The 25,589-nt window shown below is 39.0% G+C and overlaps 1 protein-coding gene across 3 annotated transcripts in view; it reads left to right on the forward strand.

Annotated features, from left to right (window-relative positions):
- Positions 1-25,589, forward strand: part of MICAL2 (microtubule associated monooxygenase, calponin and LIM domain containing 2) — a 184,245-nt gene that overhangs the window by 102,167 nt on the left and 56,489 nt on the right. Inside the window, exons 22-27 of one of the 3 annotated variants that reach the window (XM_074955065.1) lie at positions 1,211-1,318; positions 3,306-3,495; positions 5,235-5,323; positions 6,539-6,638; positions 9,430-9,487; positions 10,892-11,040. In XM_074955065.1, the coding sequence (XP_074811166.1) occupies positions 1,211-1,318; positions 3,306-3,495; positions 5,235-5,323; positions 6,539-6,638; positions 9,430-9,470 (528 nt within the window). In that variant the 3' untranslated portion in view covers positions 9,471-9,487; positions 10,892-11,040. Of the gene's footprint in view, positions 1-1,210; positions 1,319-1,761; positions 1,846-3,305; positions 3,496-5,234; positions 5,324-6,538; positions 6,639-9,429; positions 11,041-25,589 lie in introns of those variants that run through there. The other 2 variants (XM_074955066.1, XM_074955064.1) reach the window with 2 other exon arrangements.

Genomic DNA, 25,589 nt, shown 5'->3' on the forward strand with positions numbered 1-25,589 from the left:
TGGTTTAAGCAGAGACTGGAAATTCTATAATAATAATGAGTTTAAGGCAGATGCTATGCATTTTTTTTTTTTGCCTTGAGAATATTGTTCTGAAGAACTACAGAGTGGCAAACAAAGGCTGTCTGATGTAAGCGTGGGACTGGATGATTCTTGCAGTCCTGCTCATTTTACAAATGTAATTAGGAATAACCTAACCACCATGGTGCAAATGGTAGAATTAAGCAGATTGATGCCAGCCTGTTTCCTTTCTAATCATTATTTAATGTATCCTCATAAAATACCAATAGATGCAAGTTCTTTGCGATGTTGTTGTAGCCATGTGGGTCCCAGGATATATGAGAGAGAAGGTAGGTGAGGTAATATCTTTTATTGGACCAACTTCTGTAGCTGGTCCAACAAGAGATGTTACCTGACCTGCCTTTGTCTCTAATATATGGGAGTGTTAGTTCTGTGCATTTTATTTTAATTAAATAGGCCATTCATAACTGATGCAATATGCTTAGAAATATTTTGTCATAACTAAAAACTGTTAGGAGCAGACGAAGGTATAATCTGCCATTACTAGTTTTTCTAACCTACATTTCCTCACTTAGTTTTTGTTATCTCATGTTAATCCATAAATTCATATTGTTCATATGATTTTATGCTTTTACTGCAGTGGTCTGTTTTGGTATCACCTTCAGGGTGGTGGGTTTTTTTTGGGGGGGGGGGGGCTGTTAAATTTATATTAAGCAGTTGGTTCCAAGCCTCTCAAATTGTTTCTAATATCAAAATCATAAGATAAGAGTGGTTAGGTAGGAAAATAATGAATAGTTTGTCAATTTTAACTGAACGTTTTCTTTCAAAGCTTCCTTTGAACTTTTGTGGAATGTTTTATGAGGCTCTGAGATTGGTGAATCTTCACTGTGAAATTGTAGTTTCCATTCCTCTCATCCTCTTTGGAATATTTAAATTTTAGAAAATGAGCATCATATTAAGGAGAAAAATATTTTACTTAAAATATAGCACATTCCTTTTGTTTGTAGATAATGCATGGCAATACCCACACTGTGCTAGACTTTCTTCTTTCTCATTTCTAGCCTGTTTTTATCACTGCTTGCATTTGTGTGTGTGTTTTCAAATAAGTTGTGTCCTTTTCTCATACAATCCTTTTCTCAGAAATAATGAAAGTTCTTTCTTCTGTTCTTCATCTTCTCCCTTTGCTGGTTAGACGACTGTAGGGAAGGTGTCGCGTGGAATAGGTGTTGTGGCTGAAGTCCTTGTCAATCTCTATGTGAATGATCACAGGCCCAAGCCACAGTTTTCCTCCCCAGAACTGGTAAGGCTAAACCCACAAAGAATCAAATAACTTCATTTTAAGAGTAAAATTTCCAGGATTATTGTCCCAATTTAAGATTCTAGAATTGGGACAATTCTGGTCCTTAAGCATTCTGGAATTTCTTTTCTGTCTTTTGTCTTTTAACTCTTCTCCAAGAACTAGGTGCTTATTAGCAAAAGATATGCATGCATGGGTATATTCTGTAAATGTCAGAAACCAGGGCTTCGATTATGTTTTATTACTTGCCTCTGTATCTTAAAATCTTGGGAGCTTCTACTAAATATAACTGCTAGTGCAACCAGTAAGTAAAGACACTTGTTAATCAGAGGTGGTTTCTGAAGAAAGTTTATTAAAGTGCATGTTTGTACAGTTACACTCCACATATGTATGTTTCCTTTTGAAGAAAGCAGTTCTAAACTATGATAATATTGTGTTGAATTCAGAACCAGTCATTGGACACAGCTACATCTTTCCCCACTTCCTATTCTACATCTCCAGCTTGCGCTTCTACTGTTCAGAGTTGTCAGGTATTGAAAGGCAAAGTGAGGTGGTAGTGTGGTGGTGCTCAGTTATTAGCAAGCACTAATATGCAGTTGTTTCAGCTTAGCGATAGTTCATCACTGTCAATACTCCATTAACATAGTATTTGCGACTTGCTTTTTCACTTATATACTTGTATATTTTGGAAATGTTGTGTTAAGAAATCTATTTTGGCAAGTGGGATGGAGGGAGCAAATGTTGACTGGCACTTCCACTTATTAGCACACACACAATGCACAGCTGGAGGGGAAGCATAAGATAGAAGTGTATTGTGCCCTGATTGTGGCTAACACCAAAAAGTGGGGTACCACAAAACAATGGTCTCTATGGGGATCTGGAGGTTAGGTGGTATAGTCTGCATGTTGCCCATATGTATCTTGTCAAAGCCCCAACTACCTCCTCTCCATGCAGATTATTACTTCTCGTGTAATACATTGGGGACAGTTCTGCATGGGCCCATAGCTAGGTAGAATAAAGGTACACAATAGAGGTTGGTTTTGCAGCCTTGTCATATGTGGGAAAACTGAAGCATAACCAAATTTGGTCTGTTTGGTTCCTGATGAGCCTTGCAGATACCAGGATCCATCAGTAATAAACCTTGTGGAAATAAAGAATGTCATTGAAATATTTTTTTTAAATGTTAGTAGTTAATACCATATTTTAAAACCACAATTAACATATTCTAAATATACCTTGAGAAGAAGCAATGTAAAAACCTGTACAGGCAATCTAAGGACAAAAAAAACCAACCTCAAAACAATTAGGTATAAATAAATATATTTTCAAATACTAGCAGAGCATTTCATACTCTGGCATTTATAACCGTGGCAGTTTTCTTCAGTGAGACTTACAGCATGAGGCTAGATCTGCCTCAGAAGAGTGTCTCTTGGGTTGAGTTGATTTTTACTTTTAGCATGTACACTTTCAGCATCTAAGCCCCCAGTACATATGTCTGTGCTTTGCAGGTGCAAACATCTGCCTAATTTCTAATGCTTATTTGCTCATGCAAATGTTAGCATTTGAACCAGCAAGCTGTAGTTTAACAAATGGGTGTCGGGGGGTGAATATTACCTTGTACCTGTGCAAGTACAAAAGTGTGTGTGTGTGTGTGTGTGTGTGTGCGCGCGCGCGCACATGCGAATGTGCACATACAATCTTGTGTGAAGGCTGGGTGCAGGGCCAGCTGAAACTTTGTCCCTTAAAAGTCTTAGTAAAGTGAGAATTTTTGAGTGTTGTATAAACATAAAGTATCCTATTAAATGAGTACAAAGAAGGAAACCGCAGAAAAGTTGACAGCAGCTGCTCATCTTAAGTACGTGTGTAAAAACTGCAAATGTGATGGGATATTTAATAAAGCATCAATGTACTAGATGAAGTATATGCATGTACTGTAGTTGATTGGCAACACAATACTTTACCTGTGTTTTAATCTTTTACTTATCTTTAGCAGGGATCTCTGCGAAAAGAATTTCCTCAGACTATAGGTGGCAGTGACATCTGTTACTTCTGCAAGAAACGGGTATATGTCATGGAGCGGCTGAGTGCAGAGGGCCACTTCTTTCATAGGGAATGCTTTAAGTGTGATGTATGTTCTACAACGCTCCGCCTAGCAATCTACACTTTTGATGTAGAACAAGGTAATATAGTAACTACTTATTTAAGAATTTCTAAAAAATATATGCATATTTAAGCTTGTACAGAGCAGAAAAATGTAGAGGCCAGGTAGTTCAGTTAGAAGATGTGCATCATCCATTGACGAGTTCTGCCTGTGCTGATCTTTCACAATCTGCAGTCCCACTGCAATTGCAGTCCCAGCCCTTTCAGTGAAGCCTAATTATGACTGACCTCATAGTAGTTCTGTTTAAATGAAGAAAAGTTTGCTGGAAACTTGGTTGAGAGATCAAACACATGTCACTTCTCTCATTGTGGGTTGAAGTAAAGACAAAAAGTGGTGGTTTCTTGCATTGACCTTCACTTGCCAAAGTAACACTCCAGCCTCCTGATCATCCCAGTTTATAAAAACGTTTCTCTTATTCAACATACACTGTGAGAATGAGGTCGAATTAATGGCAGACTTGAAACAGATAGAAAAAGTCTGGACCCCCCCCACCCCAAAAAAAAAAAAAAAAAGGCTGGAGGTCGGAAGTTGGAAGCAGCGACTTTAGCAAACTGCTGGTACAATGTATTCTAGTACTCTCCAAACTTTAAGGATGTTGGGATCCCCTGTGGCTGACCCCTGTTTCTAGAAGGGATATGTTAAAGTACGAGACTGTCCCCTTTTCTTCCCAAAATGCACACAATAGGGTCTGATCTTTGGTGGCTGTACCAGTGCATCACAGTATACAAAGAGACTTAGACTAGAGCCACAAAAGGACTTAGGCACCTGAAGTGGCAGTTAGGCACCTAAGTCCAACAATAATGCACCACTGAGCCTCAAAACCCCTACTCAGCTGCTGCCTTAACGCTGTAGGCACCTAAAGTTCCTGAGCACCTAAATTTCTATCGTTAAAGTCCCCATGGTATCTGAGTTCCTGCTGCTTTGGTGTGTGGACTCAGCCAACTCAGTCTATGTGCCTATCTCACACCTAAACCCCAAGGGGATACTGACATTAGGCATTACCCTGCCTATCTCACTTGCAGGGCCTGATCCAGTGGGCATTCTCAGAAGCTGCTTACTGGATTGAGCCCCACACAAGCCAACACCTGAAGGGCAGATAGTAATGTCCCACTTTCAAGTCTGCTGTAGGGAACTCACCCAGGATGTGAGAGACCCAGGTTCGATACCTCTCTGCCTGATATGGAGAAGGGATTTGAACTTGGGTCTCTCATCTCTCAGGAAAGTGAGAGTAACTACCGGCCTTTGAAAGAGCCAGGCCCCAAAATACCCCAATCTCTCCTGTTAAAGCTGCTCCACTCTAAATATTCACCGGGCCAGAGTCAGAGTGAGATGACTCTATAGCCCAGGGGCTAGGGCACTCAGTAGGGAAGAGGGTAGACCTAGGTTCCAGTTCTCTGTTCAATGACTGTTTCTTTATACACAGTGGAACAGGTTCAGTAGGTTAACTGGTTAGCATCTGAAATTGCGTTGTACTTCTAGGATCCCAAAGCATTTTGCTGATGTTAATTAAACCTTAAAGCTCTGTGTGATAGATATGTGACATGGGGTAATGCCACCTGTGTGAACCAGTACACAGGAAGTGACTTGTTCAGCGTCATTCAGTGTGTCAGTGGCAAAGCTGGGAATAGAACAGAAGCCCAATTCCTCTTGCTGTCCTCTAACCACTAGACTTGTTGCTTCCATCATCTTACAGATATGTTGGCTTGTTTTCAGTCCTTGGACCTACAGGCTAAATATAATGTCATTTCTTTATTCCAGGTAAATTTTACTGCAAATCTCATTTTACACACTGTAAAACAAGCAATAAGCACAGGAAAAGACGATCTACATTAAAGACGCAAGAGAAAGTACGTATCGGTTATACTTCTAATGCAGTAAATGTTGAGGCAGTTTTGTGGTGTTTGGTTGCTTCCCCCCTCCCCCCCCCCCCCGGAAAATGGGGGAAAGTATCCTGAAGTAATGCTAACCTTTTATTCTTTTGCATTTGTCATATTTATGGTTTGAGAATCAATAGCTATAAGCTAACATTGTGAAAGTGAGCTCTGACTCGATAAGGTAAGGCTGTAGTTGACATCAATCGGAAGTGGAACTTTAATTAATGATTCTCTCAGTGTTAACAGAAACTTAGTCACCCTTACAAATACTTGTCTGTGCTACCATCCAATGCTTTGTGTGTCATTGTCTTAGCCTAAAGCAAACTGCAGAACAAATTATATTCTACGAATAAGATAATACAAATAAAAACAAAAGTTGTATGGAGGAGCCACTTTAAAAATTATGAAGATAAAATATTTCAGTCTTGGACTGCATGTTTGTGTATTTAGATAGAGACAGTGGGAATTTGTGGCGCTACATTACATAATTCACCTGTAGGTGTCAGACCCAAGAATATACAGTATTGTGCCAACAGTGAGAGTAAATAGCCACTGGAACAATTTACCATTACTGGTGATTGTTAGATCAAGATTGGATGCATTTTCTAAAAGATATGTTCTAGCAATTATTTGCAGAAAGTTCTATGGCCTGTGTTATACAGGAGGTCAGACTAGATGATCATAGACTAGATCAGTGGCTCTCAACCTTTCCAGATTACTGTACCCCTTTCAGGAGTCTGATTTGTTTTGCGTACTCCCCCCTTACCCCTCACTTAAAAACGACTTGCTTACAAAATCGGACATAAAAATTCAAAAGTGTCACAACACACTAGTACTGCAACATTGCTTACTTTCTCATTTACCCTATAATTCTAAAATAAATCAATTGGAATATAAATATACACTTCTGTGTATAGTATATAGAGCAGTATAAACAAGTCATTGTATGAAATTTTAGTTTGTACTGACTTTACTAGTGCTTTTTATGTAATCTGTTGTAAAAACTAGGCAAATATCTTAACAAGTTGATAACCCCCTGGAAGACCTCTGCATACCCCCGGGTACGTGTACCCCTGCTTGAGAACCACTGGACTAGATGGTCCTTTCTGGCCATGGAATCTATTAATCCTTGTAAAGACATTTATATTTCAGCCCCTGTGCACTTATTTTTAATTTTCCTTTTTTAAGCTCGAAACAGAAATGTGGATGCAAGAGGAACCCAAGCACCCAGAAACCACCACAGAAAGTACTTCTTCTACTGTTAGCGGTCCAGAAGACAGGCCCCCAGGTATCATGACTTCCTTCTTTAGGAAAACTCTAAGCTGGCCCCTTAGGGTGACGAGGGATCTGCTTGACATTCCAAGACGCCTTTCTAACTGGATGCATGGTTTTCTGCACGCTATCAATCTTCATTTGAGGGACAATGCATACAACTATACCTATTTGTATGAACTCTTGAGCCTTGGTGTGCCATTCCTGTGTGCGCTGCTAGAGGTACTTACTCATATGTACCGGGAAGCGGAGCTATCACTTGAAAACATGCTTGAATGGGTGAAAAAGTTCTTTAGAGTTTAAATTCTTAAGTGTCTTGCTAATTTGTGCCTTTCAGATTTCCAAAATTAACAGCCTTGCAATATGTTTATATACATTTCAATTTAATATGTGCTTTAAGTGAACAAAGAGCTTACTTTGATAGACTAAGTGCAATCAAAACACACTATGAATTTAAAACATGTACTGTACAAGAAAGGTATCATGAAGTTCAGTGTCCAGATGCATTTCCAGAACATGGGGACTAAATGAAGGATATTTTATAAACATTTGCGCAGGGGTGGGTTCCTGGCTGTGAACAACCATGTTTCTGGGTTTACATTTTATAATTCTTGCTTTAAAGACCAAGAAAGAACATGTTCTTTCAGGCATTTCAGGATAATAGTGACAAGTGACTGGGTTTTGAAACCTGAATATGGCACATCCCTTTTCTCTTGCTTTCATCTTTTGCTCTGGGTACAAGGTTTACTACTTGCATGGAGATGTTTTGAAGGAAAAAAAAAAAAAAGCTTTTTACTGTACTTAAGGCACCTACTTCTAGCCATGCCTTTTTAAATTTATTACTCGTGGTATCCTTTGTTAATACTAGGTATTTTCTGTAATACTAGTTTATTTAAACCTGAAATAAATTTGAAGTGCAAATCTTAGATGAGTGGACGATTAATTGAAATGGTCAGATCTAAGAAACATAGTGTAGATAGCTGCTATTTATTCCCAAAATTAAGAGGTTTTTCTCACTTGGGGGCTGATCCAAAGGGGAGTTGAATACCCACAGATCTAGCTGAAGTCAGCTGGAGTTGTAGGTGCTGAAAATGACTTTGGATTGAGCCCTTAGTTTGCAATATATTGCACTCAGATATCTAAAAAGCCATATTTGAGTAAAATAGAAGTACTTAGAAATAATGTGGTTTTTTTAAACTGATGATTTTCAGTTAGATGTTTTATTATTTCAGTGTAAGATGCTAATGAGAGAAAAATCAAAATAGTTATAAAGTTGCATCATCTCTGAAGAAAAAAGTTTTTTGTGGTGGATCTCAGTATGAGGTACCTTACCCCAAAAGCTTCTCTAGAATGTATAGTGCTACCTGATGACAATTAGTCTTTAAAAATTCCCCAAACTCTAACTATTGTCTAGACTCCTTTAGCTAATTATACATACATTCCCTATCTCAGTGCTTAAAGCTGTATTTGATGGAGAAACATGGACAGATCTCCAAAAAATTAAAAGCATCTGTAGCATTTTTTTCTGGTAAAAAGGTATTAATTTAAGCCACAGAAAACATGTTGCCAGCAGTTGGTAGAAAACAAACAGGGGTGGTCACCTGCCAATGACCTTATATGGGTTGATTTGAATATATATATTGCAAAAGACCAAATGGAAGCTTCCATGTTTGTTTGGCAGTAAAAAGAATGTATGTTGTCAAAAACAAAACTAGCTTGGTGTTTTAATAGAAACAGATTTTTCTCTAGATAATTTTCTTTATTTTAAAAAATACAGAAAATGAAACCATGTACAGTTTTCAATGAGAAGGCATTTCGGGATTTTTTCAGGGGGATGAGGAGGATATTTGCAAAGGCTTTTACAAAGAACTTGTATGGTTTTCAAGTACAGCATGTCATTTGAAGCAACTTGCCACTAATGCTCAAACATACTCCAGTGAAAATTTGCTAGACTTTTGACAGGAGACAGTGACCATAACAGTAATATGGTAAGCAGGTATAGAGATGTAGAGAAATGTTTTTGTGCTACTTGAGTATTTTGAATACTGGACTCCTCTTTAGTAAAAATTTAATTTAAAAATAAAGAAGCCTATAATGTTGTTTACTATGTTACTCCAGCAATCCTAAAGAATGTTAAGAAATGCATTTTCTGATTTTTTTTTTAACATGAGTTTTGATTCAGAGTGTTGGACTGTCAGACACTAAAACAGTCCAACAGAATACTTCTCCCCTAAGATTTCTCCACTAATGTTTGTCACTTGTTCTGAATTTTAGCAGCCTTAGCATAATGGTAGTCTAAGTGAATAACTGTGTAGTAAGAAGCTTGAAAACCTATGATGTACCATGAATTTTAAGAAAATGAACCTTATTAGTAGAAAGTGAGACAAAGAAGTTAAGCGTAGGTTGTATATAGATTAATTAAAAAAACACAACAAATTTCAGGGCATATTCATGATTATAAAGTTTATAATATTCATAAAAGAACATGAAATTATATATTTGCTGGCATTTCAAAATCGTTAGTATTGCTGAAAATGTCACACTGGTATCTATATAATTAATCCATTTATGTTTTATCCTTAGCCTTAAAATTCTACCAGTAAGGTTCATAACTATTCCTATTTATAAATTAATGAAGAAAGCCATCACTCATAAATTAATAAGGCAGTTTAATTTTGGTTGATTTTTCTACTTTTTTGGCCTAGTAATCTATGAATAACACCTATAGCCAAACTAAGGTTCCTCTCTTTTCTTTTCTTTCTTTTTTTTCTTTCTTTCTTTTTTCCGATATCCTGTGTTGCTTTTAGTTCATTTCAACATTCCAGTTCTACATCCTCTCATTGGCTGAAACATTTCTGTTGTAAGGTGATTGTTCTGCTTGCCAGGTTCAGAATATTGTAACTAACCCCTAATATCGTTTGACAACATTACGTAGTTTTTGTTTAAAACCATTTTGGAGCAAACTGTGTGTGTCTGGTATATTAATGGATGAAAGCTTTGGCATAATATTTTTTTTTAACCAATTGCACAGCGCACAATACAAGAAAAGATCATTTCTTATTTTTCTGTAAAGGACATTTCTTTTTTTCCTCCCCTGCATGTACATCTCTTCTCATTTTTTAAATGTTAAGCAACTCCATTGTTTCTCAAACACTAATTAAATAAAACCCTACTTCCTTCCAAGTATTATATCTGCACTAATTCAGAACTAGAGCATGAAGAATCTTACAGATGGTCTTCTGTGTCTTGTTTAAGTGGAGATAGTAATGCTTACCAGTTTCATAAAGCACTTTTGAGCTATCTGGATGAAGCCGTGCTGTATAAATGTGAACCATTTTTCCTCAAAATTTAGGGAGGAAAAAAGTTGAAGTTTCTGATAAAAACAAAAATCCACATTCAGAGCAATAAAAATTCCTATGCAAGAGGGAAAAAAAAACCCAGAGATCCATTAACAATAATGGATCTTTTATTTTTAAGGCAATTCGGTTTCTAATATTAAACTATCAGGGTTGTGTAATTAGAATGTTTGTTTGTTTGATTCCAATTGTTTTAACTAATTTTTAACTATGCCCTATTAGCAACTTTGGAGTTTGTTTTATTAACTGATAATAGATTTGTCTTGGTGCATGAGAAGTTACTTTTATTTCCTATGAAGGGCTTGTGGGATTTTTTTAAAATGTCAAGCATATTTGAATAAAATAATCTAAAAAGAGAGAGTGCTACAAATGAGAACCTATGTACCAATCCTGCAAATGGATCCATTAGCATGGAACCCTGCACTCTTGCATATTCTAATTGAAATCACTGGGACAATGGTCCATGTTGTGAATGCAATTGCACATGCAGGATCTTAGTGAATTAATCTGAAACTCTCTGAACAAAACGTTATGGAGTTTGTAAACATCCCCTGGTGAAGGATTCATCCTGCATGCCATACTGTAGAATGAGGAAGGACTATAGGATCAGGTTATCTTGCTGACCTGTGTACATAGTGCTAAAATAATTGAGCATGCTGGTATCATTAAACTCTTTACAAGAATTATAAATCCCTTTTTAAAACTAAAAACAAAAAACCCCAGCTCGCTGCATGGCATTAACCCATCATTTCCTGCACCACAAGGCTAGGACACAAAAATGGATTTTTATAATTTCAGTGGTTTGGTTTTTTTACTTAAACGCTGCATGCTTCATTAAGATAAGGTTTATGAAGGAATGGTCTCTCATTTCAAATCACTTGCTATTGCTATGTTTCTTTACCTTCTGTTGCAGAGTCTTCATTTCTTTAAAGAATGCCATCAAGGATTCTGTCCCTCTCCTCCTAAATCTTTTGCTTTCTTTTTGCTTCATGATCTTAACTGAGCAAATTTTTTATTAAATTCTGTATTTAAATTGTCACATGGAAATTCTGTATTTTGCACACTGTGAGAGTTGTTTAGCTTTATTTATGGCATTTGCTGTAAACAAAAATAAACGTAGTTCTTTTTAAAGCTCACTGTTTCCTCTCTTCCTTTTAAAAAAATTCTTTTCTAAAGATACTATCTTAGGAGTCTGGTGATCAAATTCCCACTAGAAATTGGCACCTGTTGTGTATCTCGCTGTATAGCCGCATAACTGCCAGCAGTAGAAATTAAAATGTGTTTGGATTAAAATCCATAAAGTAATTTGCTTGTGACGCTTATGTAAAAAGTACTGTTGCGTTGTAATGTGCTTTATTGAACAGTTGTCCAAATCTAGAATTTGGGGAAACATGGAATTAATTATGCTGATTGAGCATATTTTACCAGTACATTTATATGCAGACTTTACTCCATACCTGGAATTTCTTAATACAAGGCATAATTTATATTTGGGGCATGCATGTTAGTTTATTCCCAGAGATCAGCTAAAATAGGTTATAGTCAGCCTTTTACTGAGGAACCTTTTACATATAGAAAAGGAAAGCACAATATATTTCGCTATAATCTTATTCGGATTATCTACCGATCAGCTTTTGCAAACTGAATAGCAGATACCCAAATTGATTCTACATGTTCTGCTTCTGCTGGATGCTGTAATATTATAGCTCTTCTGTGGTCTGATCCGTAGCCCACTGAATTTAATAGGAGCCTTTCCACTGATTTCATAAGACTTTGACTCAGGCCCATAACCATTAATGTTGCACAACAAGTTGTCACATCTACTTAAGATGAATAGGAGTTTGGTGATGGGATTTACTCTCCGTGGGAACAAGAGCTCTGAGCTCAGGGATTGACAGAACTGCACACACAGATGAAAATATAGCTTCTTTCCTTTAACTTCACCTGCCTCTCCCATGGTTTTTTTTTCCAAATATTTATAGCATTACGAAGGTCACGCTGTAGTACATGCTATGTGTTCTTTTCAAGGACTATATTGCATTCTAGGGAACCCAGGTAATGTTTGTTGATAAGCTTTATCCTTCTGTTATCTTCAGCTCTTTACAGAAGGATGTTGCTACTCCAGTTTGTAAGCTCCAGAAATCTATTGGACTCTTGGCTGCGGTTCACAATAACTTGTTGTATGGTAACATTGTGATGATTCTCTCCCCCCACCACTGCCCAGTTAATCGTGTTTGGTTATCTTTTTGGTTATCCTATTTTCTCCTTCTCCTCCTCCTCCTCCCTCTGCAGTTCTTTCACCTCTTTCCTTGCTTCTCTCAGCAAAAAATATGGCTGGTAAAATAATGGAGAAATTGGCTTGCAAATAATTATTTTATTACAGAATGTGTTAGCAATTAGTATTACTGAACCTGTATGAGCTACTTGAATAGTGGAAATAAAAAACATTCTCAAAGAATTGTTAGATGAAGAACTGCCAAAAGGAACAACAGATGTTGTTTTCAATGAATTATTCAACCAGCTCTGATTTAAAAAAGGCAAGACACACAATCCCCAAGGCCCAAATCCTATCAGGAATGGAAAGTTTGCCTGGCTAAGAGATGTACAAATCAAAATAGGGACCAGTGACTTTTATGTAAAAGAATGAATGTTGGGCAGTATTTTAATAAGAATGGTCAAAGCACCTCCAATAAGAATTAAATTGACCCTTCAGGCAAACTGATCTTGCTCGGGGGCTGTAAGTTTTGCCTGTCTTCGTGCTTTCTGGTTTTGGATAGAAGCAATGGAATTGAAATACTCTGAGAGATCATTGTGCTGTTTCCACCCTGGCCCCATTGTAGGATCCATTTGACAAGACACATTCATTGTTGACTCCCTGCGTTATAATGTATCAATAGTCTAAATCCCCTTTGGATTAGGAGTAATGAAGTTCCTAAGTACTGTTTTGCAATTGGCGCGTGTGTGCTTTAGTGTGAAGAAATGAACCAGTCAATGAGAATTGATTCTTATTAATCATGTTTATCCTGTACCCAGGGACCAACCAACATTGGGGCCCCAGGTGCTGAATAAATATAGCATAGTACACAGTCCCTACCTCAAATAGCATGCAATCTAAATTGACCATACAGACGTGGGAAAGGGATGTAACATATAAGCAGAATGATCAATGTGAATGTCATGTTAGTTCCATGCTTCAGTCAAAATTGTTGTTAAATAAAGCTTTTATAAGATTAAATGCCCTCTGTTTATTCCTTTATAGTACTGCTAGAAGAAGAAGATAGTACATAAACTCATACAGATGTTAAACAGCTGTAATTCAGGACTCCGATCCCTCATGAGTTCTCTGTGCTCTGACTATGTGAACAGGCCACACTGTAGATGAGAAGACTGTGAATGCCTTTTTTCTTGCCTACAGTTGAGCCATTTCCAAAAGCCCCCTGCTCTATAAATCTCCACCTGTAGCACATGCCATTTAAAACACATACCCACAACAATGATGCCTTTTTCTTTTCTATGCTTTGTATTAACAATGGCATTTGTTTGCTTAAGAAGAAGGGCAGGGGGAAGCAAATCTACTGCCACTCTAGTCTTGAAGCACTTGCTTAACAGAGCCCTTCCAACAAACATGGGTTTGGAGCTGATGCTGGTAATGCCTCTCTAAATCATTTCATTCTTTGTGTTCTTCTATTTTTTTTTTTTTTTTTTTTTTAAGGAACGCAAGCTACATCTATGCTGCAGACCTCATTAGTGTTCAGTAGTTACAGAGATATAAAGCATCTCAGCCATGTCAACTCATGGTTTTTTTTTTGTTTTGTTTTTTTAATTTGGTTCAAACTGTTTCAAATATAATTACTGTACAGGTATTAGAATCACATTGGTCTGCACTTTTGAAAAGTCAAGCTGATTATGCTTGGGTCACATAGTTATTAATTCAATACAGGATTACTTGCCTAAGAATCTGTTAAAGAAACCATAATTTTTAATGTTGTTCTAAAAGGTAGACTTCCTTTACTTTCATGCTATACTTTAGGATCCAAAGAAGACCTGAAATTTTTTTAAGCATCTGAGAAGTAAATTTGATTTTTCAAACAAACAAAAACAGCTTGAAATTGCCAGTCACCGGGTTAGTAATTCCTGTATAAATTCAGATGTTTTTGATTCATAAAAGCCACTGTGAAACAGCTTTTCCTCTTCCTTCTGAATTTTGGAGTACACAACAGCAATAAAAATATGAGCAAGATAATACTTTATGAGCTCCTACCTCAAGTATTAGGTCACAGGTCTGCATTGTCCCCACAATGTGCAGTACAGATAAGGTTATCTTAGTTGACTTTCCTCCACTTGCTATCCATACATTCCTCACATTCCAGTTAAAGTGATGAATTTAGAAATATATTGAATTTAATCCTTAATTTTTATTAATATTTTGAAAGCATGACATGTTTATGAAGCACTTGATTGGGTATGGAAGATAAAGTTGTAGAAGCTCAAAAGACATAATGCATTCATGCTTGGTCCAAATATACAAATTAGCAATGTAAATATTTCTCTCTGCCACTTTCCTTTTCTTCATGAACTGCAAACATAAGAATAAGGACAAAGGCTTTGATCTCATCTCCTCAGGTGGTGGTCTCCGAACTCATTTCAAATGGCTGGAATTTCTCATGTATTCTTTTGAAATGTGAAATTATAAAGGAATTTGCATGTTACTATGGTGAAGTACCCTTGAACTTGCTGATTTGACATTTCTCTGCACATATTGGTTCATGTTTTCGTTTTATTATTTTACTGCTTTTAGCATATTGTAAAAATCACTGTTTGACTGGCATTAAACTAATGTTTATTAGTCTAATGGCTTAAAATATTGCTGCTCCATGCTGAATCTGTTGTGATTACACGCATTAATATACCAGACTAACACAAATTGCTCCAATGTTTTATGTAACGGTTGTTCTAAAATGAAAGCTGTAGTGTGCTAATGACTCCTATGCAAGAAACCTTTTGCCATCTTCTTCACCTCCTGCCTTTGTTTCTAATACCTTTTCAGTCAATCGCTTTTACTTTAGCAGGTTGCTAAGTTTTGCTTATTTTGTTGTAGCGTGTTAATGTTGTCCTGAGACGCATTCCGAAATTGCCTGCTTTAAATCCTGTGTTGCTTTCCTAGTCAGAATTGTCTGGTTATGTTATAAGGCTGAATTTCGAAGTGTTTGTGCACCGAGTAGGTAAGGGATTTTTAAAATGTTTTTGTTAAAGTAACTTGCTAGAGAAGAACTTGTATATGTGTGTGCGCATGCCCGCTAGAGCTGGACAAAAGATCCTTTTGACACTAGGTTAGCTCGTCAGCTTACAACTGGGGAGCTTTAGGTGAGGCATAAAGGGCTAGATTGTCACAGCCTTTAGTCCCTCTTTTGCGCCTGCTAAACTGAGTAATGTCCCAGAATTTACTCTTCTGTGTGGCCCTGTTTAGATTGCCACTCTAGCCCTAGAGTATGAGCTGCCAAACCCCACTGCAAGTTAATGGGCGGGGGGGCGAGGGGTGTGGGAAGAGCGCTGGCTGGTTCCACCCCTCCTACTTGCCAGTCAGAGAGCTAATCAGGGTCATAGGTAAGAGTGAGCTGCTCCACAAAAAGGGTGAAGTAATTTACTTTCCTCTTCAGAGCAAGGTCTGTTCCGGTGGTGGTATGAGCCATCCCTTACTCAAGGCAGATCGTAAGATTACAGACTTTCAAAGGGAAAATTCCTTGCCAAACATTGTTTCAGATGGTCTGAAACGTCCTTGTTGCGGGAGGATGGAGAAGGAACAGAGACAGTAGTCGGCTAATTTTAGTGTCAGGTATCAGGGCAGCCGTGTTCGTCTGTATCCACAAAAACAACAAGGAGTCCAGTGGCACCTTTAAAGACTAACAGATTTATGTGGGCATACGCTTTCGTGGGTAAAAAACCACTGCATCTGAAGAACCACTGCATCTGAAGAAAGTGGATTTTTACCCACGGAAGCTTATGCCCAAATAAATCTGTTAGTCTTTAAGGTGCCACAGGACTCCTTGTAGCTAATTTTAGGTGTCTTCTCAAACTTTGTTAAAGTTCAGACCTAAAACAAGACCAGACAAGCACCCACAAAGAGATGAAGAAAAAGAATAGTGAAAATACAGCTTCTGTCTGATGCTTGCCGTTCAGTTGCTGGAAGACCACCAATACAGACCAGAGCGTGAGGCTCAGTTAGCCACTCAGGGCTTCTTTGGCTTGTGAAAATGTTTGGCTAGTATACTTTTATCTTCCTGGGGCCAGTCTGTGGAAAGCAAATCTTTTTTGCCTAGGTTGGGCTGTTCAGCACCATTTGTGGCTTGCCAGGTTGATTAAGAGGTGTCACACGACCAAGATCTTCTGTTGGTATCACAAGCTTTTATACAGTCTTCAACCTGCTCTCTTACTCAGAGTAGTTATCAAGCTGGTAGCTGCTGGCCAACACCAGCATCACCTGAATTTTTGATCCTTGGCATGTAGCCTGGAGTCTTTGGTAGCTGATCTCCTGATGATGATGGGGAATTAAGACGAGATGTCTATGCTGCTCTTGTTAGAACTTTCACCAGTCTCTGACAGCAGAGCACACTAGGTGATGTTGCTTTGCTTGCAAGTCCTGGTGGGAGTGAACAGGAGTATGCAAAGGTGAGTACATTTGTTCATTTCGAAGATTATCATGGGGATAGTTGTGAATAATTTCTTCTCTTTTCTGATGGGGCACCGGGGTGTCCTTCTTGTCAGCCCTCTAGTTTAACATCTATGTGAGGAGCACAGGGCTTGTCGTACTGCATCGATTAGTGGTCCATCTAGTCCAGGATCCTGTGTCTGACAATGGCCAGCAACCAGCTACTTTCAGAGGAAGGTTCAAGAAATCCTGCAGCAGGGAGTGATGGAATAACCTGTCCCCATGGAAAGTTTCTTCCTAACCCCAGTCATGTTGGCTTATTCCCTGAGGAATGAGGGTTTCCACAACTCTTTTTTGTTCGGGTTTTGTTTTTGTTTTTTGTTTTTTTATTCTTGCTGTTGCAATTCTGGATAGTTTACTTTTTGTCCATATAAACGTCCAGTCTTTCTTTGAATCCGGCTTGGTCTCCATGTGCTTGTGGCAATGAGTTAAACAGGCTCATTGTGCATGGCACACTCAGTCTTTAATTTTCTCCTGAAGTGACGGGAGTGATTGTTAGCCATTCTCGCCAATGTAGGATCATGAATGAAGGCTGTCATAAGTGTCTGAAGATCAAGCCTGATAAAACAGAGCTAATGTTGGTAAGTAAGGGGGGAAGTATGTGGAAGAGCTGACAGTTGTTACAACTGCTCCCTTTATCAATGGAAAAAGACTCTCCTGGTCTGGATGGTGCACAGTGTTTAATAGTTTAGTGGACCCACTGCTATCACTCTGAGAGTAGCATGAAACACCTTTTGTCATCTTCAACTGACCTAGAGGCTGGGGTTCTTGTTATTTGATATAAAGTTAGCCAGTCCCTGAGCATTTGTCACCTTCATGCCAGATTACAGTAATGTGCTTTGCTTGAAGCTAGCTTGGCAGACGACTCAGAAGCATCTGTTAGTGCAGAGAACTGCAGCCCCCTGGTTAAATAGGGCTCTTTCTTTGGGCTCTTCATTGGCTCCCTGTGTGCTTCCAGGTGCACCCAGATGCTGTGGTGATGAGCATCTTAGTTATTACTATTACAAGATTTTAGAAAAAGTTGATAATTGTCTGTAAAGCCCTAGATGGGCTAAGACTCAGATGTTTTGGAGACTGCTTCTCCCCTATGCCCAGGCGAGTCGACTGGAATGCTCTTACTGTCCTTCCCTGTAATTTAACTTGGGGAGAGGCAGAGCATTGTCCCAGAGGGCATTGGAATAGTGCTTGGAACTCATGCCTACTCTCAGCTCACCACAACTCTAATGTGGAGACCTTTAGGATGAATTGAAACAAGCATCCGTTTAAAATAAATTCCCTACTCAAACATGGAAAGTTATGAATTGAGAAGCAAGGTAGGGAATGGGCTGGCAGGGGTGGTCCATGTTTACTACCTATTTGTACAGTGTATTGTGTCTTCATGCCTACCTTCCGTTTGGTAGATACCTTATAAATGTGGCATTAGCCTGGCATAAAACCAAGCAATATCAGAATTCCTATTTTATCGTGTCCAGTATTTCAACACCTTACCACTTAGTGTCAGATATGCACCATATCCATGTGTCACCATTATGTAACTCAGCATTTTTACCTTACTAACTAAATACAAATAAAAGAGATGTCTGAAAAAATTTCCTGGAAAAGGAAGAGGAGGCTGGAGTTGGCTGTTCTCAATGTAATAGGCCAAGGTTTAGTAACAATTAGTAGAAAGACATGCCATGTATTAAATTTTATTGAGCCTTTTATCTCCCATGTTCAATCAGATAAGTTGCTCTTTGACCTTTGATTTGTTTTTATTAGTCATGAAGGATTAGTAAACAGCTCACAAATGAAGCTGACCTTGTGAAATCTGAGCTTGATCTCTCTTATTGACCTGATTCAGAATTCCAAAGCCTGTAAGCTCCCTTCTGCTCCTTCACTGTGCAGGAGGGTGCTGCCTAAGTAATGTGCTGTCTTGAGGATGCAAATCAAGAGGACAGATATGGAGTCATGACTACACCCTTTTCATGTATACAACCCCCAGAAGCTGTGGAGTTCATAACTAAAGAAAACAAGTATCTGGACCGGCCATTGTCTGAAGACAAGACACTGGGCTAGATAAACCATTGGTCTGACTCAGTATGGCCATTCTAATATTCTTAACAATTGCAAGCAGTTGCTGCTTTAAGCACTTGTGCATAGTACTGCCACATCAAGTTTCTCGTATATGGACATGTTCAGGTGGCTCCTGAACATGGCTGTCACCATTGTCTTAATGCACCGCATGTGTAGACGGCCAATGAGAGCATCTGCAAATATATTTGGTCTCAGGTTCTCTATTCCAACGCTACACCCTCATTTCTCAGCTTCAGCCTGTGTATCCAGAACACACTCAACACTGTAGGGATAGTCATCTGCTTCCAATGGTCCCTTTAGTCAGCCTTCTTCAGGGGTTGCACCCAAAATAGATGGGGGAGGCGTGTGCATGGATGTTTCATTGTGTTCCACTGCCCTGCCTCTTTCCATAGTTCTGTCCTGTCTCCGCAAGGACTTCTGCCAGAGGGGATAGTGCTTGCTCTATAAACATTCCGCATGTGGTGTTGCCAAAATAAAAAGTCATTTGAGGTCATGGCTCCAGACTTGCTGGGTAGGGGAATCTTTTGTATGCTTCTTGACTCTTAAACTTGTCATCCACAGAAGCATAATTACTGACATAATTTCAAAGAGCAGAAAAACAAATTAATTTGTGTGGGCTTTTTTGTTAATATAAGCTACTTTTAGTCTGTATACTTTCTGGGGGGCTTAAAAGGGATCAAGCCAAAAACAAGGCCTCCAGAGAAAGGAGAGGAAAACTATGTAATAACTTCTACTACATTGGAGTCACCGAAGTGGCATGAACTGGGATCTTAAGGCTTGTCTACATTGCAAAATTAGGTTGACTTAATTTAGGTCCACCTAGGCCACTTCAGTAATTCAATCGGCTGTTGGTGCCAATGGAGCATGTATTCACCAGGAGCGCTTGCACTGACTGAAGTGGGGCAAGGTGAGGTGACAGCCCCTTCTGTGAGCCCCGCGCTGGCTCAATTTCACAACAGAGCCTACCAGCAGTGAAGTTGACACTGAGAAAATTGAAATTGAGCGGGGAGCCCGGCCAGCACCCCAGCAGGAAGCTGGAAGCCAGGGGGAGCAGGGAGCCCAGGCAGCAGCCTACCTGGGAGCCGGAACCTGCGGGGCAGCGGGGCTCCCAGTGGCGAGAGGGGAGCCCAAGCAGCAGCCTGCTGGGAGTGTGTAGCCAGAAGTCTGGGGGGTTGGGGGGGAGGGCAGCTGGGCTTTAGCTAGAGCTCCCACACCCACCCACCCACCCTTGGGTGATGGCCTGAACTGTGAGCCAGGCACAGGATTCACAGCAGGGAACTTACCAGCCTTTCTTGTCAATTTCACAGCTCTGGCAGGCAGCCCTGAAATAGACAAGAATTTTAGCCAACAGCTGATGTAAGTAAGGCAGTATCTACAGGGACACTGCCTTTACCTAAGTACCCTGACATAAGCCTCTTGTGGAGGCAGAGTTATTATATCCATGTAGTAGGGCACTTATATCAACAGGAACAAGGCTGTAGCATAGACACTGACATAGGTCGACATAAGCTGCGTTTCGTCAACCAAACTCTGCAGTGTACATCAAGCCTTAGAGACAAATGACTGAACTTAAATTGTTGTTTGTATCCATGTTGGTCCCAGGATATTAGAGACGCAAGGTGGGTGAGGTAATATCTTTTACTGAGTTGCTCTTCTGTCAGGTAGTATACTAACTACAGTTCATCCACGCACGTAAATAAGAATTAGAAATGCAGCAAAACTAAAATGCCTGACTGCCTAATTGTCTAAGGGTAGGACCAAAATATCAAAGGATGATCTATAAGTGAGCCCCACCTCATTCTTCTTGTACATTAGAGAGGTATATTAAGTCCATCTCCTGAAAATGCAGGGTTTAGTCTCAAACGTTGGGGTTACGTGATAATTATCTGACTGTAAGTCAGTTAAATGTATCTATTTTTGAAAGCACATGAATGTACTCTGTAGCTATGAAAGGATCCCTCCTTGTAATAATTTCTAACAGTGAAATGCACTGTCTTGCCATGTCCTCTTGTGTTCACCTGTATTGGTTACAAACCAATAGCTTTCTTGAGTAGGAGCTGCTGGGTGCTTTTGGTCACTAGGCCACTGAGTACAGACTTGGGAACTTCAGGCTCCCAGGTCTGAACACTTTGGTCATAGTCATATATGGATTCTGCTATTCATTTCTTTCCCCCTCTTTGGTTCTTCTCCCAAAGGAAAATCTTGTTGAAACATCATTGCTCATTTTCAAATGTCGGTTTTGAGTTTGGTGCTCAGAAAATTGATTCTGTTGGGGTTTTCTGTTCCCCAGTCATAACGCAACAATTCAGTGACCAAACAGATGAGTGCTTATTACTGTGCTAGCACTGCAGAGCCAATGTAACTTCTGAAGAGCACGGTGTGCTCTCTCCACTTCACTCATCATTGGCCACACTGTCAATTCATTCTAGAATCTGTGGCTGGTGGGGATAGTGCAAGGTTATCCCAGACTGCTTTTCAGATACAAAGATGAATTAGCACGGCCAATTGTGAGAAAAATAATGAACCAAGCAAATTTAACATCGTAGTTGTTAAGAATAAATGTGAAACATAAAGGTGCTGTTTCTATTAGAGATGGACCTGAATGAAAATCTAGACTTGGGGATAAGCAAGGATCCATTGCTGGACTTTTGTAGCTCAGCACTTTATGGGTTAATTTAAACTTTGAGTGAGTTCTGATATAGATGTGAGCTTCACAAGTCAGGCCATTCTTTAATTTTTAAGGTCGCTTTTCCACACATCTCTGCACATTTAGCTAAATACTTTGATTCCAAGGAAAACAGTTGCTCTCCCAGTGTGTCTATCTGGAATTAGTTAGCTAAAAGTATAGACAAAAGAATTGTTTACCCAAGGTTTCATCTGTGTTTGCGTGGCGGGTGGGATGAAGACAGAATGGCCTCATTTAGATCATTGAAGATGGTGCCAATTTTAAATTTAATTGAAAACAGATTATCTGTCACCTACTAAAGGAGAGAGGAAAAAATTTCATATGTACTCTTCCTGTAAAAAGATGAATATTTTCAATCTGGCACTGCAGTAGGAAATGCTAGAGTAATGAAGACACTTACACTGAAGAAACTAATCTGAAAATTTAGGTTGAATAACAAATAGAATCAATTCCAGTAAATGAAACCTTTGGAACCAGCTTGGCAATTTGTATGATCAGAAGCTTGTCAGTGGCATTTGAAAGATGAACATTTCAAATTTCTAAAATATTGCACTAATGCATTTAATATATCCTTAATTTGGGGAAACCTGAAATGTAGGGTGTTTCACAATGTTGGATAAAATACATCATCTTTATTTCTGTGCAGGCTCTTTTAGGCACTCCTCACACCATCGTATTTGGGTGCTTTGCCAATAAATTCGTCCTCCGTACCCCTGCAAGGTGAGGGAAATACCAGCTTCATTTTGTAGATGGGAAAATAAGACAGAGTGGTTAAAATTAGGATTTTCCTTAACTTAGTGGGAATTGGTGCCCAAATTTCTTAGGTTGCTTAGAAAAATCCCACCTGAAGTGACTCGCTCAAGATCATACAGGAAGTCTGTAACAGAGGAAATTGAACCAGATCATCCGAGTTAATAGAAAGTCCATCCTTCGTCCCTTTTGTCCTGTAGAACTCTGTACTCAGGTTCTTTAGTGGGTGTTCCCAGTGGCTTCAGCATGGGCTGTGGGCGCATGCCTTCAAAGACAGTCGTCGTCATAAACTCAATAGTAAAAGTGCCAACTTGTAGTATTCGCCGTACTTTCTTTTAGTTGCACAATAATAACAATCACATATGTTCCAAGTACTACATCTCAGAAGCGTAGTGATGTGTTACGTCATTTCTTCATTCATGACCGCCAGTATCGCCACATTGTTTACCAGAAAAAAGATGAGCTAGGAAAAATTTCATAGTGTTGTGCTTCAGTGTAATAAGACAGACCCTGAGCATCTACATTGTGGATTAAAGACAATGAGGCAAACACTGATTTGTAGTAAGGCTATAGTCTTTATAGGTCTCTTAGACTTATCAATTTCCAATAACAGCATATTATCTTTATGTAAGTGTAGCCCATGTACAGTAGACAAAGTAAGCACTCATTATTGATGTTATAGAGGGACTTTTACCAGGGTCTCTGCTGGCCATTAATAGGTACAGCCAACAATATCATATTTGCTCACTAACTTATTCTTTTTCCTGGTTCTGTATACAGTAAAGCATCAGAAGACTAGAAAGGTTTTGACCTAACATATTAGCTCCTTGAATCTTTCGTACTGTATTGTAATGACGCTGACTGATTTAGAATTTTCTGAAGCAATAGATGCTGTTGTACATTTAGCATACACTGACAAAAGTAGTCGATTGTCATTAGGACATTTCCATTTTAATTGGCTCAGAGTCTGTCAGTAGATACTTGGAGCGTGCTATCGACCCACTGGCTGCGATTTAACTTCAGCTTTGGCTGAGTGAGTGCTACCATTAGGATTAACACCTTGCAGCTGCACAGCATGTCTATACCCTCAAGGATAAACTTATTTAAACATTTTGGCAAGAGATTAATATGAACGGCAGTCCAAACTAGCCCCAGAGAATGTATGCTTACAGCTAGAGCTCATTAGCATGCTCAAACAGAAGACGCAAGGAAAATTCAGTAATAGCCTGTAGCGGAAAAGAAGAAAATTCTGACATGCATGCAATAGGTTATTTCAAGTGGCTATTTCCTATGGGCTGTGTCCTCTGTCGGTATAATCTGGTGCTGCTTGATCGAGTTCCATGGAGAGACATCAGCTGACAGCAGCAGAAAATGTGGTTTTGTGTATCTGTCCATTCCAGAGAGTGGACATTACAGTGACTTTTTTATGTCATTGCATATGTTGATCATTTAAGGTTCAAACAGTCATATTCAGCCTGTGAGTTTATAGTAGGAAAACCTTACAAAAGGAGGACCCAGTCCTAGAGAGGAAGGATGAGCCTGTGGTTACAGGTCTAGCCTGCCTGCCTGCCTCAGTTCCACCTCTGTAAAATGGGAATAATGGTTCTTCCCTACCTCAAAGGGGCGTTGTGAGGATAAAAGGATTAAAGATTGTGAGGCTTTCAGATACTATGGTAACGGAGCCATAGAAGTACTGTAAACATAGATAGAAAACTGAGGTGCAGAGCGCCCTCAATTCCTCAAACAGGAGGATGACTCCACACATGGGCACAGATCAAGCATGACACTTAACGTGCTTTAAAATTATACACAGGCTTCAGTGCTTTGCTGGATCAGGGAATTTACTTCACGCATCCCTTTTTTATTTTCTTTTGCAGAAGGTGGTCTCATCACGTCTAGTTTTATTTACAATTCTTTCTTTAAATCAGAGCATGTAAACCCTGTCTTTTTTCTTTTCAATATTTGTCTCCTCTTCCACAGGGCTTCTAAGGAGAACTCAGCCATTGTCCAGTTGACAGCTGATTTGATTTGTTTTCATTCCTATGAAAGCGTAGGTAATAAATAACAAAAGGATTGCAAATCTGTATAGTATCCAGTCTTTTGTTTGAACTGGCGAAGCTCTTCATCTGTGGTGTTTACATGAGCCTACCAACAGCTTGGCACTGCTTTTTGTACTAGGTTCATACCATTTCTTTTTCAGAGGGATTGAAACATTCCTTGGGTAAATGCATAACGGGCCTGATTCCACCACCTTTAATCCCAGTGAGCAGTACCTTACTCTGTAAAATGTCACTGAAATCAAGGCGCTGTTATGTAATCTCAGCGTGACTGAGAACCAGGTTTAAGCAGAGAACATTCAAATTACTCAATATATCTAGGCCCTCATCCTGCAAAACCTTACGTGTGTTTTAACTTCCTGTATTGTGGGAGAAATGCTGGTCCCACTGAATTTAATGGCAGTTTTGCCAGTTTTGTCTTTGGAAAACTCACACTCAGGGTAGTCCCCTTGACTTCATTGGGAGTGTTCACAGTTCAGACAGTTCAACAGGTGTGAAAGTCGTTGCATGGTTGAGGGCATTAGAGAAATTCCTAACCTTTCTTTATGAGAAACAGCAGTAATTACAAATTAATATTTTAAAATGTCTTGTAACATTTGTAACCAAATATTTGGTTACAGTATGCACCTAAATGTAGCACAGATACCTAGACTAATTTCTTTCTACTTTGGGATGAGGTGGGAATATGATGGAATTGTTACATAGAAACTTTAAAAGATTGCTGTTCAAAGAAGGTTGTGACTGATTGTGACAGAGAGATGTCTTGTTAGTAATGGGCTTTCCCCAGATCCTGTTGGGGAATGATTCTGTTCTTTGAAGTGTGAGGAAAATGAAGTACTAATCTCAAGCCTGATCTGTAAAATTAGTAGTGGTAATTTACCCATTACAAAGTTGGGCCAACTACATAAAAGAATAGGAATTGAAATCAATTTTCACATGATTGTTTAGAAGAGAGAGCCAGCCCTAAATGGACTTAAAAAGCACAGTTGTCTATAAAGCAATACCTCCAGGTACTTAAATTGTATGTGTTAGGGCTATTTTAAAGGAACTCCAACTTGAAATCAAGTCAGTTTCAAAAAAGGAGTTAGTAAGAGTTTCACATACTGCATCTGTCCCTAAATATCCATGTCCATTTTTGTAATTTAACGTTCACATTTTCCATTTTCTCTTCCTTGTTGCTATGTAGAAAAAACACACAAACTTGGGAGGAACTGTCTGTGTACAGAAGAAACAGAAAATCTGAGTGTACACAAAGTGCAGTCAAATGCCAAACTAAACACACCACAATAACAGAGAAAAATTGCTTCTCTCTTATCTCTCAGTTGTAGTAATTTCAGGT

This window comes from Natator depressus, chromosome 6 (genome assembly GCF_965152275.1).
Source record: "Natator depressus isolate rNatDep1 chromosome 6, rNatDep2.hap1, whole genome shotgun sequence".
Lineage (NCBI taxonomy): Eukaryota > Metazoa > Chordata > Testudines > Cheloniidae > Natator > Natator depressus.